Consider the following 19,728-nt stretch of genomic DNA (forward strand, 5'->3'; position numbering starts at 1 on the left):
TCTTCACCTCTACTTTTCGACTCTTATCACATCATCCTGCTGTGAGAGGGAGATAAATACCCCCCCCCATCCGCCTTTTCTACCTTTAATGCGTTCATAATTTCTCATTGTTTCAGACTTTTTTTTTTTTACTTGAAAATTTCGATTATTTGGACTACTATTCTCATCTTGGTTGTTGGTTTTACAAAGTAGCATCTGATCGTAGTGCTAATTAGTATTCAGATGATTACTCAGAACCGAGAATAGGGGCATTGAAATAGAAAAAATTTGTGCAACTTTTCTAATGCCAGAAACGATTCTTTTATAATTTTTTTTTTGTTTTTTTGCTTTCGTTACAAAACTTCATTTTCAATTGCTAGTAGTTATGATAAATTAATAAATATTTGACTTTAGTTACCAGTAAAACTAAAATCGATAGATCTCCACCATTCCACATGTATTCTTTTATATTTGCGAAAATATATGAACATATTACATGGGGTTTTACAGTAATCCCCGAAAAAATAAATAAATAAATAAAAACCCCAATTCTATAGCTGAATATTTAGAGATTTGAAAAGAATGTGAATCAGTAATTGTAATGGAATTGGCTCATCACTTACTAGTGATGGGTTGATTCTTTTAAAATTTAATACTGATATAATACTATTATCATGTAATACTATATTACTAGACAGGTCGAGTTTCACAGATCCCAAAATTTATTCTACAATTGTCCAGATGGATCAGTGGCACAACATTCAACATCAGTTCTAAGCAATAATCTTCTGAAAATTGAAGATTCAGTCTTTACTACAAGCGATAACGACTAAGAATACCATAATGATGGACTCTTCCACCTGAGCATGGCCGACAAAACATGAACAATCGACCCACATAGATTAAATAGAGTTTGAAAAAATTCATCTGGCAAGGGCTGGAAATAAGAACTCAGATGAGAATAGCAGTCCGAATAATCAAAAATAAAAAAAACTTGTTGATTGAAGCAGTTTTGCAAAACTCACAAAAATAAAACAAAAGGGAAGTAATTCTGCCCTTCTGATCACTACTGTCCTGTCAGCAGTTTGCACTCGTTAAAAATCACCCCATTTTTTATACAGTCAGCTAGTGTAGACAATGTCCAATAGTATTTTTATCTTTTCTTTTTAATTTTTTAACATTTTTTTTTATTTTGCTATTCTCATCTTGGTTGTTATTTTCTAAACGTTTCGACCGATGTAACCTCCAACTTTTTTTCGGTGCATCTTTTTGAACTGCAAAACTTTGAACTTTAGAACTCATACAGAATTTTGAAATGAAACTTAACCCATGGGAGTAGATTGTTCTTGTTCTATCAGCCATGATTGAGTAGGATTATTACGTTATTTTTAGTAACTATTACCCATAGTAAGGATTGAACTTTTAACAACCGCTAAAAGACTGACACTTAGAAGTGATTGCTAACCAGCTTTTACCAAATCATGGCTGAAAGAACAAGAACAATTTACCCCCAAAGATTACATAAAAAGTTCAATTTGAAATTCTATATAGGTTCCCCAAGGTCAATAAAAATTCCAGAATTTGAAAAGATGCACCTGAAAAAGGTTGGGGGTTATTTCAGCTGAAAACATGAAAATAACATAAGAATAGTAGTTTGAATAATCAAGATATAAATGTTGCTTTTTATACATTTATATGTATCTTGTAGTGTGTGTGTGTGTGTATATATATATATATATATATATATACACACACACACATAAACACACACATTCTCATTCACCCCAAACAAGGCACAGTGTCATTATATAGAGGGTTGAGCAACGAGATGTCTGTTCACATTACACTTGAACTTTTGAACGTCAGTATAGTCACTGAAGCAGAAGACCGAAAGAGTACTTTAAAGTCTTTGAGTTTGAGGGAAGAAACTGGAGTAGAAAGCAGTTTCGCATCTAAAGATCTCTAGAGTGAAGGGGTGGGATTTTGCTATTGTCAGTGGTATTTATGTAGAAAATCTTGACCAAAAAAAAAAAAAAAAAAAAATGCAAATAAATAAGTCAAATTCTGCCTAATAAGTATTAGCTGCTTAATATGAAGATTCTTGAAATAAAGCATCGTTAATCAAACAAATATTCTAATATGGACGATTATTGTTGGTTGGTATTTTCATATTTCGGCCGATGTAACCTCCAATTTTTTTTTCAGGTACAATAGAACCCCGGGATACAGTATTAAAAATTAGTAATAAATTACAGTACAGTATATAATCAAATAACATAACTAACACCTTAAGGCGAGGTAAATACCATAATCAGGGTCCGGAAAAACATTGTAGTCCACGTTGTAACCTGAAAAATCCATATCCTAGGCCCACCATATCCAGAGGTTCTACTGTACATCTTTTCAAACTTGGGAATGTTTATTAAACTCTCGAACTTGTATGGAGTTTCAAAGTTAACTCCTTATTTAATTATTTAATGGGGGTGGGGGAGATTGTTCTCATTCCGTCAGCAATGACCGGGTAGAAGTGTTAATAGATGAGAACAATCTACTATGGATTAAATAAAGAGTTCAGTTCAAAATTTTGTCTAGGTTCCCAAATTAAAAAAAAAATGCATTTGAATTGAAGAAAATCGGAGGTTACATTGGTGGAAACGTATTTATAACAACAACCAAAAGGAAAATAGGAGTACTGAATAATCCAGATTAACAATCCCCATCTTAAAAATCCTGAGTCAGATATTCTAATATTTTGCCAAAATACCTTTGATTTTATTACCGATCAATAACCACACTTTTAGATTATAAAATGCATTTTAAAAAGAGATTATTCAATTTTTAGATGGGGGGGGGGGATTTAGTTTGCTATGCGAGTTATAGCATAAAAAAACGTATTGGAGTTGATATTTAAAATTGTTTTTTATGGAAATCGCTTTAGACTAAATATGAAGCCACTTGATGTAATAAGCTAACAAGAATGAAAAATGATTATCACAAAGGCAGGAGATGCCTCTTGTAAAAGCTGTAGGCAGAAGGAAAACAGTGAGCAGGAAGAGAGTTCCACAACCTTGTAGTTCTTGGAAAGATTTGCAGAGTATTTCCTCACCAGCTAATTAAAATGTTTTAGAATCTGTAAGTCATTAGGTCAATAAAACATCAAATTATGAATTAAAAATCTATTTTTAATTGCTCTCTGCAGTTCAAAATTTCAAAAAAGGACATCTATAAACAGCATCACATATTATTGGAGCAGATATATAAGAGCCAGGTACATCCAAGGATGGAGTACTGTTGCCACATCTGGGCAGGAGCTGCTAGAAAGAGCTTATCCTGCCTTGACAGAGTTCAAAACAGACTTCGTAGCCTAGGGGGGGGATGCCCTCTTCTCTTCCTTGTAACCTCTTTCTCACAGAAGAGACGTTATTTTCATGGCAAGTGCTCGTCTGAGCTCCAATCTATATGTTTGTTAGTAACGTCATCTTTTATTTTTAGTAACCTTTCGTTTAGAAAGGGGGAGAATTGTATTCTAGAATATAAGAATGGTCAGAGCTTAGCCAATCAGAGTGGCCGGAATAAGGCTGGGGAGACTTTATTTGTGGAGCAGAAAATGGAAATAGTATGGTATTTGTATGTATGTAATAACCAGTTAATGGCAGTGCAAGCAAAATATTGTAGGAAAATATAGAATTTGTCCTGGCATCAACTGGTAGTGGTGAGAGCACTAAATATCGAGAGACAAAAATAGGAACTCCTTCCTTTGTAGATGTGGCGATTGTGATGAAGTTGCTCATCGGATGCAATGTAGCATTTTATTATCACGAGTGAATGTGGCAGAAATGGTGATCATAAGGTAGTGGCTATCAGGGTAGGTGTAATAAATTTGTATGTGGCATCTGTTGTTACAAACCTACGATATTTTGGTCCAGAGGGAAATTTCTGCAATCAAAATATTATATTATTTCTTTACTGCACCATTTTTCATAATTTTTGGAATTTATACGAATTTCGATATGACATGTAAATAAGTAATGTTTTCACATGAAATGCGTTGATTTCAAAATCCACTATCCTGGGCAAGTACTAAAAAAAATGCATAAGTATTTTAAAAAAATTATTTTTAAAGCTTAAGCATAAAATTATTGATTCAATTAAGACCTGCTCAAAGTAGCACAATGAATGAATGCATATATTTAAATGCGAGTGTATTTCCAAGATTAAAATGTTTTAATCAAAAAGATGACTTTTTGTTAACATCTAAAAATACTTCCAACTCTATTGCTTACTATAAAGAAATTGCACCGAACTATCTTTAAAAAAATAATAAAGAACAAAAATAAAAATAAGGTGTCAAAAAAAAAAAAAAAAAAAAAAAAAATCAGTAAAACGCCAGACATATTTGCAAGCATATTATGAGATCAGCTAATATTAATTGGCTTTTATGCTTAAAGATAAAATTAGAAGTAATCTACTGATAAAGTCAACCATGCAGCAATAGCCAAGCAAACCTTTCACCGACTCAAGTACCAAATCACGGAAGTTATTTTCAGGTGAAGTGAAAACAACATTAGACGATAAAAAGATAGAAATGAAATGGATATTAATATTCAAGAAAGCAGATGATAGATAATTCCGACATTGATCCAAACAGTTCAATATCACAGCTATAGATTTTATCATCAAAACAAAATGTCTAAAAGAAGAAGAGACAAAGAAAAGATGGTTGTTTTGTCTAACGAAATGTCTTCCCTAGAGTTTTCTTTGACCCCTTTGGCTAGGAACAAAGCATGGAATCTGTTCTGATATTAACCTTCATCTTTTTTTGAATCCTTAATAAGAGCTTAGGGAGGCGACAACGGGCATGTGGCTATCAGCACGGACTAAACAACCTGGGTATTCCAAGTTCAAATCCAGTTTGTTTCACAAAAATCACTTTCACTTAGGATGTTGGCAACCTTCATGTGGTGCCTCCCGTAAGTACTCAATGTCTTTCTAGAAAGAATTCAGACTATAGAAATATTGGGGAAACGAATGCCAACAATAGAATTATCTTGATTTATACGATATGATAATGAATAACAGCATAATACATAAGTGATGATGAGCCTGGTCAGCACAAGATGGGCTACTCTTTGAAAATGCTAGGCACTGGAATATACATGTTGACTGAAGACTGCATGCGGATTTGTGTTCCTCATAAACTTCCAATTCCAGTGGAAAGCAGAATTCTGAGCAAATACTAAAAAAAAGTGATATTACGTTTTTTTGTTTTTTATTTTAATGAAAATCGCTCGAGACAAGGCATGAAGCCACTTGATGGAAGGAGCTAACAAGAACGAAAGCTGATTATTGTAAAGACAGGAGATGCCTATTGACCTTAGTCTTGAAAAGATCAAGGCTGTAGATATAAGGGAAACAGTGAGCAGGAAGAGAGTTCCACAACCTTGTAGTCCTTGGAAAGAAGTTACTGGAATAGGAAGCTGTATTATAATTATGAGTCGCATCTTCCGCTTGGTGTGGATTGTGAACCCACGTGACTTTTTTTTCGCCATTCCTTCCGACCCAGGGCAATTTGGTTGATGGACGCATAACTGTTCAGAGATGTCCAATCAAAAATATTTTCGACACCTTCTCCTTGGCTTTCCTCTGTCTCTTTCCTTCTAACATACCCTCAAAGCATAACTTTGACAAGCTGTATTACAATGCGGTATTAAAACAGAAAATTGATGAAGACCTCTAGACTAAGGAGTCAAACAAGCTGGAACAAAGGAAGCAGGGAATAGTCAGACAATTCTGAGAAACACATTCCTTAATGGTATTTATAGAAAAGACTGAGATTAGCAACATGATGTCTAAGAGAGAAGTCACAGTGAAGAAGAAAGATACGTTTCTGCAATTTTTCAAGAACCTTCAAATAAGACACAGATTTACCAGCCCGAATATAATAACATTACTCCATACGCGGTCTGATAGTAGATTTGTAGCAATAGAGAATAGCCTTGGGTGTGACAAAGTGTTTAGAGTGATAGAGAGAACCAATTTCACGAGAATCAGAAAGAGCAATGGATTTAATGTATGGATTCCCAAGAGAGATTTGATGAAAAAGAAAGACTAAAAGTTTTAGAATCGATTTCTCATCGAAAGAAGAGCCATCCATAAAGAATCTCAGGAAGAAACGAGACACATCTACGATTGAAAGGCAATAGCTAAGTCTTAACAGGATTAAACAAAACAAGCCATTTCTGAACCCAAACCAATTTCTAGATCTACTGCATATTTCAACCGATCCGAGGAAAATGGGTAAAAAGCAATACTAGAATAATAACATAAATGCTAATTTTCAGAATAATTATTTCCTAAATGGTCATTTATATAGATAGAAGAAACAGTGTTGTAAACTATATAAATATATCTTGATTAGCCATCTATACCAGCAGTTTTAAGGGCAATCGAAAAACGAAACCTATAAATTTGAATACCACATTCACATTTACTCCTTTAGTAGGTAAACTAAAAGTTAGTCCAGCCACAGGCTTGATTTTCAAATTGCCTCCTAAACCGTTGGTGGCTTTTCAACATATAATTGCGTAATATTATTAGTAAAAAATACATTATACTCGTATCAATGTCATTGAGCACCGTCATTATTTGTTCATAAAGCATAGTAATAATATATCTTTATACAAATTATACAGCAACAAACACCAAGAAGAGGAAAAGTTTCCTCATATAAATGGTATCTGCTGTAAAAGGTCAGAAGGTAAAAGGTCAGGTGAAAGGAATTAAGGAGTGGGTGTCGTCATGGTTACCAATGCGAACAAGGGCTCATTTTCAGAATGGCAAAAGACAAAGATATCAGAGAATCTTGAAATGAATGAAGAAATTTTCAATGTAGCGTTTCGTCAACAAAAGGCTTAAAATATTAGTAGCTCATATCTTGATGAATAAATGCAAAAGATTTAGTGCTTATTTAGAATTAAACCCCATTTTAAAAACAAAAAGGTAGAAAAATCTTAAGTTTATGATGTACTAGCAGTTCAGACCGGCTCTCCTCAAACCCTATGTATTGTTCATAACTTGTCCTATATGTGAATAGACTTTATGTTATGTACGATTTTAAATGTTAAGACCAAAAATTGTCTGAGTAATTTCATAGAGACCACAAAGGTCAATTTTTTTTAGCTTTGATCCCAATTTAAACTCCTTAACATTTATTCTTTTGTTTTCAAATCAAAATACAAAGTTTTACCCATGTCCAAGTTACCTACATTTAAAATTTCAAGTCTTTAGACACAAAATTGGCAGAGGAATTTGGTAGAATCTGCAAAGGTCAACTCTTTGAACTTTGACCTTTTGGCAGCCAAATTTTCACCTCAAAACTGATTAAAATGCTTGCCGCATGTCTGAATACTCCTTATGTATAAATTTCAAATGTTTAGATACAAAATTGGCTGAGTAGTTTGCTAGACACCGCAAAGGTCAAATCTTTCGAACTTTGACCCCTTGGCAGCTCAAATTTTCAACCCAAACCGATTAAAAAGCTTGCCATATCTCTGAATACCCTTTAGGTAAAATTTCAAATGTTTAGACCAGAAATTGGCTGAGAAAGTTGAGGTAAAAAGTCAAATTTTTAAAAACTTTGATTCCAATTTTGACCCCTTAACATTTATTTTTTTGGGGCTAAAATCAGATTATTAAGTTTGATCCATGTTCAAGTAACCTACATTTAAATTTTCAAGTGTTTAGACCCAAAATTGGTGGAAGAGTTTGGTAGAGTTTTCAAAGGTCAAATTGTTGAACTTTGGATCCTTGAAAGCCAAATTTCTAGCCGAAAACCGATTAAAAAGATTTTCTCAAATCTCAATACTCTTTATGTTGACTCTCGAGTCTCTAGACCCAAAATTGACAGAGTTATTTGGTAGGGAAATGTACACAGATACACACACACACACATATATATATATATATATGTGTGTGTGTGTGTGTGTATCTGTGTACATTATATATATATATATATATATATATATATATATATATATATATTAAACACACCCATTACAAAATGAAGATGTTATATTCCAAAAAAACAAAATTGGCTGAATAGTTTGCTAGACGCCGCAAAGGTCAAATCTTTCGAACTTTGACCCCTTGAGCGGAGATGAGTTCATAATTAACGGATACTCTAACTTAATATCTAAATCTGACCCCCAAAACCGCCACGGGCATGGAATATGTGCCTACATTAAAGATGGCTTCCCATGTGGTAGGGATGGATATCTCAAGAGAAGATCCTAATTTACCTTATATGTGCTTCCGGGTTGCACTTGCTTACACCACTGCATTTATATTTGCCCTTTATCGGCCCCATAACAGTGGAGTTACTATCTTTAAGAGTATATCTGAGAAAATAGACCACATACTGTCTGCACATCCCTCGGCTAACATTCACATCTGTGGTGACTTCAACGTCCGTAACGTGGAATGGCTGACCCACTCAAATAAGACAGACAATGGGGGGAGGTTCTGTCATGATTTTGCCATTGCTTATGACCTCACTCAGATTGTTCGCGAGCCCACCTGTGTGCCCGATACTACAGGTCAGTATGCAAGCCTTCTAGACCTTTTTCTCTCCACTTCCCCTGAGATATTTTCATGTTCCGTTCTTTCTCCTCTAGGATCCTCCGACCACTCCGTTGTATCAGTTAAGATAAAAATGAAATGTAATAAGCCCCCAGACGTACCCCTCCACCGTACTGCATACCGATACTCCATGGCTGACTGGGATAGCTTCCGTACATCCATATCTGATTTACCTCTACATTCCATGTTTAAAAAAGGATGTGTCCTCCATAGTATTAGATATGACCGAATGGCTAATTGTAGGCATAGACCGATTCATACCATCTAAAAAATTCCAACAAAAACCCAACAGCCAGCCATGGTTCTCCTCAGAATGTGCTGTTGCCATCGTGCACAGAAATCACTTTTTCCATAACTACCAATGTAATAGATGCACTGAGATTAAAGCTGCTTTCAGGGACGCCAGCAACCACTGTTAAAGAGTAATAAAAAATGCAAGAGAGCTATATGCTCAGTCCGTTAAATCCAAAGTAGCTGATTAGCGGCTTGGTTCCCACCAGTTTTGGCAAATAACAAATAGGATCCTGAACAGAAGTATGTGTTCTATTCCAACCATTATCAATGGACCTGAGGTCATCTCGTTAGCATCAGACAAGGCCAAACTATTTACCAAGAACTTTGCAGCTAATTCTACCCTATGCGACGAAGGCCATCAACTCCCCATAAGTCTCTTCCTGATCTACATCAATGATCTCCCAAAACACATACTTAAATCATTCGTTGACTTCTATGCTGATGACATGACCATCTACGGCAACACATCAAAGGCTGTAAATGACAAAGTTCTCTCTGATTCTCTCTCCTCTGATCTCGAGCGCATGGTTCAGTGGGGGAAGAGGTGGCTGGTTACCTTTAATGCATCCAAAACCAAGCTCCTATCTTTACATCATCAACACTCTGATCCCCATCTGGCATCAATTGAAATGAATGGCTCTTGTCTAGGAGAAGCCCCATGTTTTGACAAGCTTCTGGGCTTGACCTTTACTCCTGATCTGAAATGGAACACGTACATCAAGTCTGTTACCAAGATCGCTGGAAAGATGGTGGAATCCTTCTACTGCTCAAGAAGATATCTCACTACTGATGCAATTCTCTATCTATATAAAAGCCAAGTACGTCCAAGGATGGAATACTGCTGCCATATCTGGGCAGGAACTGCTAAAAACAGCCTATCCTGCTTTGACAGAGTACAAAATAGACTTCGTAGCTTAGTGGGGATGTCTTCCCTGCAACCTCTCTCCCACAGAAGAGATGTTGCGAGCCTATCTTTGTTTTATCGTTATTTCCATGGCAGGTGCCCGTCTGAGCTCCAATCTCTAGTCCCCCTCACAAATCTTTTACGAAAAACACCCGTCTAGCTGAAACCACGGTCAAAAATTTTCCCCACTCTTTATCTGTGCCTAAATCAAAACGTAGATTCCAATGATAAAGCTTCTTTCTTAGAACTGCACGTCTGTGGAACTCTGTTCCGTCTGCCTGCTTCCCTGACTACAACCTGGATGTCTTCAAGTCCAATGTAAACAAATTCCTGATGAATCGCCCCTTAAGTAGACATTTTTATTAAATCCCCACACGAACGTACTGTACATGCAATAACCCTTATCCCTGAGTGGCTTCCAGACCTTGATAAGTGGTGATCACTTTGTAAAAAAAAAAAAAAAAAAAAAATCATGTAAATTGATCAAGTAGTGTATCTTCTTTTCTTAACTAAGAAAATCAAGTTTTATGACGAAGTGAGAGATGTTTCGATCCACAATAATGAAGGAAACAACTGAGTTCTAACTGTAGAACCTTCTAATGACTATAATTTCCTATTAAAATTGCTAAAACTTGTTTAAAAAAAAAAAAAAAGTATTTGATCAGTTTTTTGTGATTTTTGGAATATGACATTTTGATTCTGTGACAGATACAGACATCATAAAGATTTTTTTGTAATTTAGTTCTTTAAAATAGGTTTAATGCTAAATAAGCACCAAAATGAGTTACTGTTATTTACATCAATATAACAGCATGAATATTTTGAAATATTCTATATATATATATATATATATACATATATATATATATACACATACACTGAAAAATGATCCAAAGACTTATTTGAATGCCTAATAAGCATACATATTTTTTAAAACCGTATATATTAATGTTTGATGTTATACATTTGTAATTTTATTGTCATTTTGTCTATATATATATGCAATAATTTCTTTGATATTAAAAGTAATCAATTAAAATGGCTCAATAAAAAAACCGAATGACTTAGAAAAAACCTTTTTTTTTGTAATATTGCTCACCAATAGGCAAAGCAAGAAACAAATAATGTGAAGGAGCAGGTAGGTGGTTGCCCAACTAATTGGCTGGCTCTTACTCGCCCTCCTGTTAATGACTTCATATTTTCTAAAAGATGCGTTGATAGCTTTTTCCTTTGATTTCAATCGGGAAATATTTATTGTATCAAAATAACATGTTAACTATTTTGCCACAAAATTTTCATGATATTTCCAGGCATGCAGCTAGCAAACTACCTGGACAGAGGCCCACTGTGTGGATGTTAATATAAAAAGGATTCGATGAAGAGAACTGTATGTATGTTGATATTTGACATGTTTTGCCATATTTATGGTTCATCAGGATGGCTGACACACACACACACACATATATATATATATATATATATATATATATATATATATATATATGATGATGATTTTGGTTGCTATTTTTAGCAATATTTATATTTGGTTTAGCTCCCTCTGGGAGCTAAGAAGATTTCTCTCCCTTGGAACTGAATAGTTGCCCCATATTTAGGGACATTATATACATATATACACAAATATAAATATATATATGCACAGATATTCATTGTTTATTTATTTATTATAGATAAAATAGTTATCCACAGACAGGCTTTTCATATCTATCATTCATCAGAATGGCTTACTATGTCAAAGTTCAATTCTACAACTATAGTCTGTAATATAGTCAGCCACGCTGATGAGCTGTGAATACAGTGACACATATCCCTGGATAACTATTTTATCGATAATAAATAATTTATCTATATATATATATATATATATATATATATATATATACACTCACCAGTCTCAAAGCAAAAACACACAACTTTAAAAACAATGTTGTTGGAAAGACCTAGCAAGTTAGTCTGCTCAGCTGGATGTGGCCAGTCAAATCATGACCAAAGTGACCGTTATGCCCACCCCCATACCTCCCCTATCTAGATGGCATACTATAAATAAAAATTCATGGGTGAGATATTGCAACCATCTTGCAGTGCTGTGACCACTAGGCTCTGGCAAAACAAACAAACCAATGCTGCAGTGAAAGGTCACGCACCTGAGGCTGCGAGGATGGCAACCCGCAATTTAGAGGAGGAGAAGTCAGGGTAGATGGATGGAGAAGTAGCCATGACTGAGCGGAGATGAGCAGGCAGAAGTCAAACGGACGAGGACTGAGCAGAGGACGACCAATCCAAACTCTCAGTGTATGACACATATGTAGGGAGCGCCCAGCTGTCTCGCAGCTGGACGGGCTGGTACTTTGCAACACTGTTGCGATCTCTTGGACGCGTGTAAGTGCTAGTAGCAGTAATGTACTTACAGCTCTCGTCTTCTTCTGTATATATATAGATTGTTACGCAGGAAAATATAAATCCAATGAACTGAAAATTAAAAAGAAAAAATACATTTTATAGAATTATATAAAGTTATATTTTTATATTTTACTTTTTAAATTAAATATACTATATAAACTATATACTAAGTACAATATACTATATAAACTATATACTAAGTACAATATACTATATAAACTATATACTAAGTACAATATACTATATAAACTATATACTAAGTACAATATACTATATAAACTATATACTAAGTACAATATACTATATAAACTATATACTAAGTACAATATACTATATAAACTATATACTAAGTACAATATACTATATAAACTATATACTAAGTACAATATACTATATAAACTATATACTAAGTACAATATACTATATAAACTATATACTAAGTACAATATACTATATAAACTATATACCGAGTACAATATGAAATAATCGATATAATAATAAATACAAAATCTGCATAAATTAAAATATATTTAAGCATATTTTATGACAGGCAATGTAGAAGACTGTCTCTTTGAACTGGCTTTTACTCAGTACTTTATCCATTACGCTATGGATCCTTAGATCAGCCGAAACATTCTAAGAATGAGGTAAGTGGAAGCTGACGGCGGTCCAGTAGTTAACGACACAGATGATACAGACTGACAACCTAGGTGTTCTAAGCTTAAATGCAGTTCATTCCACAAAAATCACTTTCACTTGGCAACTTTCTTGTGGTCCCTGTGGAAGTACCCAATGTCTCTCTAGAAAGAATTTTCACTAGAAAGATATTGTGAGAATCAATACCAATAATCGAATCATCGGATTCATACGATATAGTTTAAGATAAGAATACTAGTTTGAATCATCCAAATAATGCAAATTATTAATCCTCATCTCAAAAATTCACAACCAGGGATAAAATTTATAAAAACCACCATTGAAATTTCTCTTTGATTTTATCTAGGGGCATTAAAGGCAATTATCAGTTAGGTCCAGAAAGTAACTGAAATAAATTAGAACAAAGAAATTAAATCCTTTTCTATTTACTTTTATAATAGCCTTATTCATTTCAAATATCTTAGTGAACCATGAATAAAAAAACAGATTTAAACATTTAAATAGTTATTTTTATTAGTATTTTAAAAATATTAAAAAAAAAAAAAAAAAAAAAAAGGAATTTGTTTTGAAACCATTTGCCATTTTACAGAAATGCAATGACAAATATTTATTTTTAATTCGCGTTAACAGTTCTTTTTTTAATTACTTGACCTCATATTGCAAATGCTATTTAAAAATATTTTTCCAAGCAAAAATTCTAAATATGACTATATTTTTAATTATTTCCAACAAGCAAATATATATCTCACATGGACAATGCTGGGTGAAAACCATTCTTCTTTTCTTTTATAAGATCTTTTCAATTTAATTGCAAATTTTATCAATTCATTTTTCACTATAAATTCTCATATTTTTGTATATTTTTATTTTGAAAATAAAAAAAAATTGTCCGTACTCCCCTCCAGTTATGCCCCTTTATATGTTCGATTTCACTGCTTTAGAAGTGATTTGTAATCATCATAACACTACAGTCTTTTATTTTCTCAAATTGCTGTATACCTATAACAGAGTGAACTCTAGTCTTGATGCTATATTTTAACTCCAAACTTAGTGTCTATTAGTGACGAGTAGGACTGTGACAACAGAATATTCTTTTCATTCTTTTGACGCTCAAGTATACAGGGTGCCCCCCCCCAAAAAAACGGGCCCCACTCTAATTAGGCCCCGTTTCTTAGTGTTTTGTCCGAATGAAATGAAACTTTGGTCATAACTATTATATTCAAAGCATCACGTCAAAACACTAGGGTCTTTGACCTTTTTTTCTCTGTTAACTGTAAAATGCTCAGAAAAAGAATTGAATATCCTGTTTTTTTGGGGTCACCCTGTATATCTGACATAGTAAGCCAGTCATTCAACTGAGAACCACATCAGTCTATATAAAATCGTATAAGATATTAACGGATATATACTCAAGAGTCAAAACAACAATGAAAAGAATATGCCCTAGTGATGAGACGATTTTAATATATTACCAATTCTGTTCTAAATTCCCGATTCTGATACAATTACAGATTCCAATTCTATTTAAATTTCTAAATATAGAATATTTGGGGGGGGGGGTACCACGAAAACCCATGTAGTATGTGCATATATTTTGGTAAACATTAATAAGAGCCAAGAAAAATTTTAGTTTCAAACAAAATCAAATGGATAAAAACAAAAGAATCTCTTTCAGATTCTGATACCAATTCCAAAATATTAAGATTTTTGAAAAAAAATTCATTCTGATTCTTCATCTCAATACGAGTGTTTATATCCTGTGCTGATGAAGAGACTTGATATTAATATCTCAGAAACGATCAAAGTTAAAGCTAAATGAGATGGATAGATTAACAGCAATTATTCCTCCTTTGTCAAAAATGTTGCTCATGAAATGCGGACACCAGGACAAAATTTAGGAGGGGTAGTCTTGCAACTTTCACTTCTTCCCTATTTTGTCCTCATGTCCTCACATTCCATGAGAGATGCTTCTGAAAAATGGAGAAGAGTCAATGTTTTCTGGATTGTCGGCCGTTCTGAACAGGTGGAATGTGGGAGATTTTCAATGCTCTCATAATATTAATCATCATTCAACTTCAAATTTATCTCATTAACTCTTATCCTCAAATGGCATTTGGCCTTGATAAATGGTGAATCATTAGTAAAAATAAAATTGAAGTGAAATCAGTTTATGCGGTTTCCAGATAACTTGAGAAACTAATGCTGAATACGTTTTTTTCAGACCAAGATGTCACCACTTTTTAAAAAATTATGGAAATCGCTCCAGACAAGGCATGAAGCCACTGGATGTAAGGAGTAAAAAAAAAAAAAAAGAAAAAAAAATATACTACTTCAAGGTCAAAAACTCGCCAACAATAAATGTTAAATGGATAGATTCCAACTGAGAAAACCGTAATTCTTCCCCCTTTGTCAGAAACATCCCTCATGGAATGTGAGGACTAAAGGACAAAATAAAGGAAGCAAGAGTTACAAGACTGTTGAAAGTAAACTCAAAGTTCTTCTTTGTATAGAATATTAAGGCCTAAAGGTAACTCAAGGATAAGAGTAAAATGAGTGTCAGGTGGACAACACCATGATTGGTAATGATGGTGATTGGACAGAATTTGATTATTTAAGAAAGCACCTCAACAAGAATTTAGTTACATTAAACTTGAAAACGACCATGTTGTAGTCAGCTGGCAAGCAACGTCATGGCAATGTGTTCCACAGACAGGCAGTTCTGGAAAAACTTTGATCATGAAAATTTTTGGTTTTAGGTACTTATGCTCATATTGAAATTAAAATAAAACTGCAAGCCATGCCCTTTCTTATACTACAGGATGACCCCCCCCCCCAAAAAAACGGGCCCCAACTCTAATTAGACCCTGTTTCTTAGTGTTTTGTCCGAATGAAATGAAACTTTGGTCATAACTAGTTTATTATATTCAAAACATCACATCAAAACACTAGGGTCTTTGGCCTTTTTGTCTCCGTTCTACAGCATATGTTCTAGATGGCCTCCATTTAGCTTTTGTTTTTTTTGGGTCACCCTGTATTAATTTCCTGCACAAATTATATTTATATAAATAAAACAAATGCATGTGTGTCTGTCTGTGTAAATATTTAACCGATAAACCCTTAAATTACTGGTCACACAACATTGAAATTAACGGGAGAATAGTAATCATACACCAAGGATTGTTTATAACAAATAAAATCTTTGTTTGGATGGATGAATAATGTGCACGCACACATATTGGCAATTTGACATGCAAAATGTTAGTTTCAACTTTCTGACATATTTTTACTTCTTTCTGCGCATGCTTAAATTTAATTCATTTCTTCAAGTCGTTTAATATTAAATGTTTCTTACATTAGTAGGAGATGTGGCTGAATGTTTTGGTTTTGATTCAAACTCATGGCACAAGCCATTTTTATTTTTTTTTAACTTTTGAAATCACTACTATATATTAGGTACAATATAATATTTAATAGAGAATTGACTTTGTAATAATAAATACAAATTCTGCATGTATTAAAATATATTTAAGCATATTTTATGATCCAGAAAGGTCCCACACTCGCTAGTTTCAGTAATAAATTATGAACACTTAATAAAAAGGAGCTGCTTTCTAGACCACTGTATCTTGGACAATGATTGCAAGACACGGAAATTGGATTATAATATTAAATTCAGAAGGCCTAGATAAAAAGTGATTTAAGTAAAAAATAAAATCTCAATTGTGTAAATAAATTTAAATCGTTATGTTTAACTATTTTACTAGGCAGAACAATGATGTTTGACTTGATCGAGACCTTCTAAATAATAGGATTTCTCAATATGTAACACACTTCTTTTAATATTTCTCCTTGCACAAGTAAATTCATTGGCAACAAATATTTTAAAAACAATCTACCAAAAATTTAGATATCGTTTTCCTAATAAGGTAATATATTTTGTATTTTATCTTCAACCATTTTTCAAACTAATAGGAGTGCTCCCTGAGAATATTCAAATGAGCTGCTGTTGGTTTAAATAAGAAACCTGTTTGTCAGAGATTGAGCACACTCAAATTTTGGTATAGCAAGCATTGACAGCAGTCTGTCGGATTTGAGAGTAGCGAGCCTTGACAGCAGTCTGTCGGATTTGGGAGTAGCGAGCCTTGACAGCAGTCTGTCGGATTTGGGAGTAGCGAGCCTTGACAGCAGACTGTCGGATTTGGGAGTAGCAAATTTTGATGGCAGTGTGTCAAATTTTATCCTGGTCATTAGTAGTTGAAAGTGCAGAATAGATAACATTTAATAATTTAACTACAAAATCCATCCAGTTTTTGAGTTTTGAATGCCATCTTTCCCATCAACTAAAGATGGTTTTATATTCTTTAAATTCTGTATTTGGTGTAATATGTTTACGTCAATGTGTAATAAGCCCCCAAGCAAAAGCATTCTTATATTTTTGCTTATGTTTTAGGATTTGAAATGGAAGATCAAGCAGAAACACTACTGACATAAAGCTTTTTTATTACAAAAAAAAAAAGGGGGAGAAAAAAAATGTACAGAATCCTGCATAAAAATATGTAATGCGTATGAATGTCGTCATAGACGGACGTGGCAGAAATAGTTTGCTTGATTCATAAAAAGAAAATTTTTCAGTGATAGATGCTCCTCACTTTGGCCGGCCAAAGATGATTGACAGTGACTAAATGAAAGCCGTAGTTGAACAAGATTATCGTTTGATAAACAGCCAAATCACAGACATTCTCAAGATTTCCAAATCGAGTGTGGAAAATGAATTGCATGAACTCCGTTATATTTCTAAACTTGATGTTTGGGTTCCTCCTTCCTATAACAGCAAACTCTATCATCCACATAATATTTAATCCACGTAATATCCACATAATATTTAATCCACGTAATATCCACATAATATTTAATCCACGTAATATCCACATAATATTTAATCCACGTAATATCCACATAATATTTAATCCACGTAATATCCACATAATATTTAATCCACGTAATATCCACATAATATTTAATCCACGTAATATCCACATAATATTTAATCCACGTAATATCCACATAATATTTAATCCACGTAATATCCACATAATATTTAATCCACGTAATATCCACATAATATTTAATCCACGTAATATCCACATAATATTTAATCCACGTAATATCCACATAATATTTAATCCACGAAATATCCACATAATATTTAATCCACGAAATATCCACATAATATTTAATCCACGAAATATCCACATAATATTTAATCCACGAAATATCCACATAATATTTAATCCACGAAATATCCACATAATATTTAATCCACGAAATATTTAAGAGAATTTAATCTATATTCGTTTTCATTCTGGGAGACTTTTCAAGTTGAACCTCAAAAAGCATAGTTTGGTTTGTTTTATGGCATATCAACCCTTTTCAGGTTATTTAATGCCAAATCCAGTCATTTTGGAACAAGGTTTTATGCTGAGAGTTCCTGATATCTTGAAATATTTATTTATGATGTTTGGTTGGTTTGTTTTTATAGCATATCAACCCTTTTCGGATTATTCAATGCAAATCCAGTTATTTTGGTAAAAGTTATTTAGATCTTCAAATATTTATTCATGGTGTTTGGTTTAGGTCTTTTGTTTTTGACTTTGCAGAACATGATTGAGTTTTACAAAAAAGTAAAAACTAATGACATCAATATTTGGTGCATTTTAAGTCATGAAGCCATTATATACAGAGAATCTCATCTGGTAGCACCCTCTCAAAAAGCGTAATAAATCAATGAACATTTAAGACGATTTTAAGGACTAAACAAATTAATTTTACTCACAAATTTGTAATCCAGTGTTTTACAGCCAAGAGCAAATGTTATAACTAGCCATGTTCATTTACCAAAATTCAAACAACTTAATCTTTATAAATAAACTGATATTTGTATGCATGTGGTACTAATGACGTCCCCTCCCTCTTCCAAGTCTTAGGAACCCCCAAAAAGGAAAAAACATAACAAAAAAAAGAGCAAATAAGTTCATCAGCAGAATAAAGATGTAGGAAATTGTTCACCAAGGAACACAAAAGAAAACAAAAATCGGATTGTTAATCAAGATGTGACAGTAACGAAAACGCAAGATCAGTCAATATATTTTAGAGTTAGTTTTTAGCAGTGGCGATGAGTTTACGACACTTAGGAACAGGTTACAGTCTTAGATTTGTTACAGTTGAGGAAAGTTTGGAGTTAGACACACTGGAATGCAAGTTGTGGCTCAGATTAGGTCAAAAGGAGCTGACGTGGACTGACAAACACGTCCTCGACAGAAGACGTAGATGTGGACTTCTGTTCAGAGGATCAATGATATCTTTCTCACTCACACACACACACACAGTGCAACTTATATTTGCAGAATGTGTCAGAGTTTGTGTGTTTTGCGTTATTTAATTTTTATATTTGTGAGCCATTGCGCATTCCTTGACAGCCAGCAATGCGAGAGACGAGGACACTGCCAGAAGAGAAGATGAAAGAGAAGAACAGCTTAGAAACAGCATTTGTTGTCAAGTAAAGGAGCACACATCGTCTCACATGTACGTTTGCATGTACTACACACATAACTTTTTAAATCCGATCAGATACGGATTTGAAATTTTATTTACCGATACACCTCAATAAGGCACATGATGCGATGTAGGTGGACACGTCGACAGTGATCAGGTTCACTCAAAGAAGAGCATGCAAGGTACTCTGTCCAGTTCCATCCAAGTCACTTGGAACCAACTTCATAGAAAGCAAGCTTTTAAATGAGTGCTGCTAATGGCTTTTTCATTTTGCACGAATTTTCCAA

At 33.7% G+C, this 19,728-nt stretch overlaps 1 protein-coding gene across 4 annotated transcripts in view; it reads right to left on the reverse strand.

The window, feature by feature from the left end:
- LOC145293938 (sodium/potassium-transporting ATPase subunit beta-1-interacting protein 2-like) overlaps nt 1–19,728 on the reverse strand; it is a 249,386-nt gene that overhangs the window by 88,025 nt on the left and 141,633 nt on the right. For all 4 annotated transcript variants that reach the window (XM_080140792.1, XM_080140795.1, XM_080140793.1 and 1 more), the window contains exon 5: nt 12,241–12,301. In XM_080140792.1, coding sequence (XP_079996918.1) covers nt 12,241–12,301 — 61 coding nt within the window. The remainder of the gene's footprint in view (nt 1–12,240; nt 12,302–19,728) is intronic.

This window comes from Euprymna scolopes, chromosome 15, assembly GCF_053919585.1.
Source record: "Euprymna scolopes isolate OS-2025 chromosome 15, ASM5391958v1, whole genome shotgun sequence".
Taxonomy (NCBI): domain Eukaryota; kingdom Metazoa; phylum Mollusca; class Cephalopoda; order Sepiida; family Sepiolidae; genus Euprymna; species Euprymna scolopes.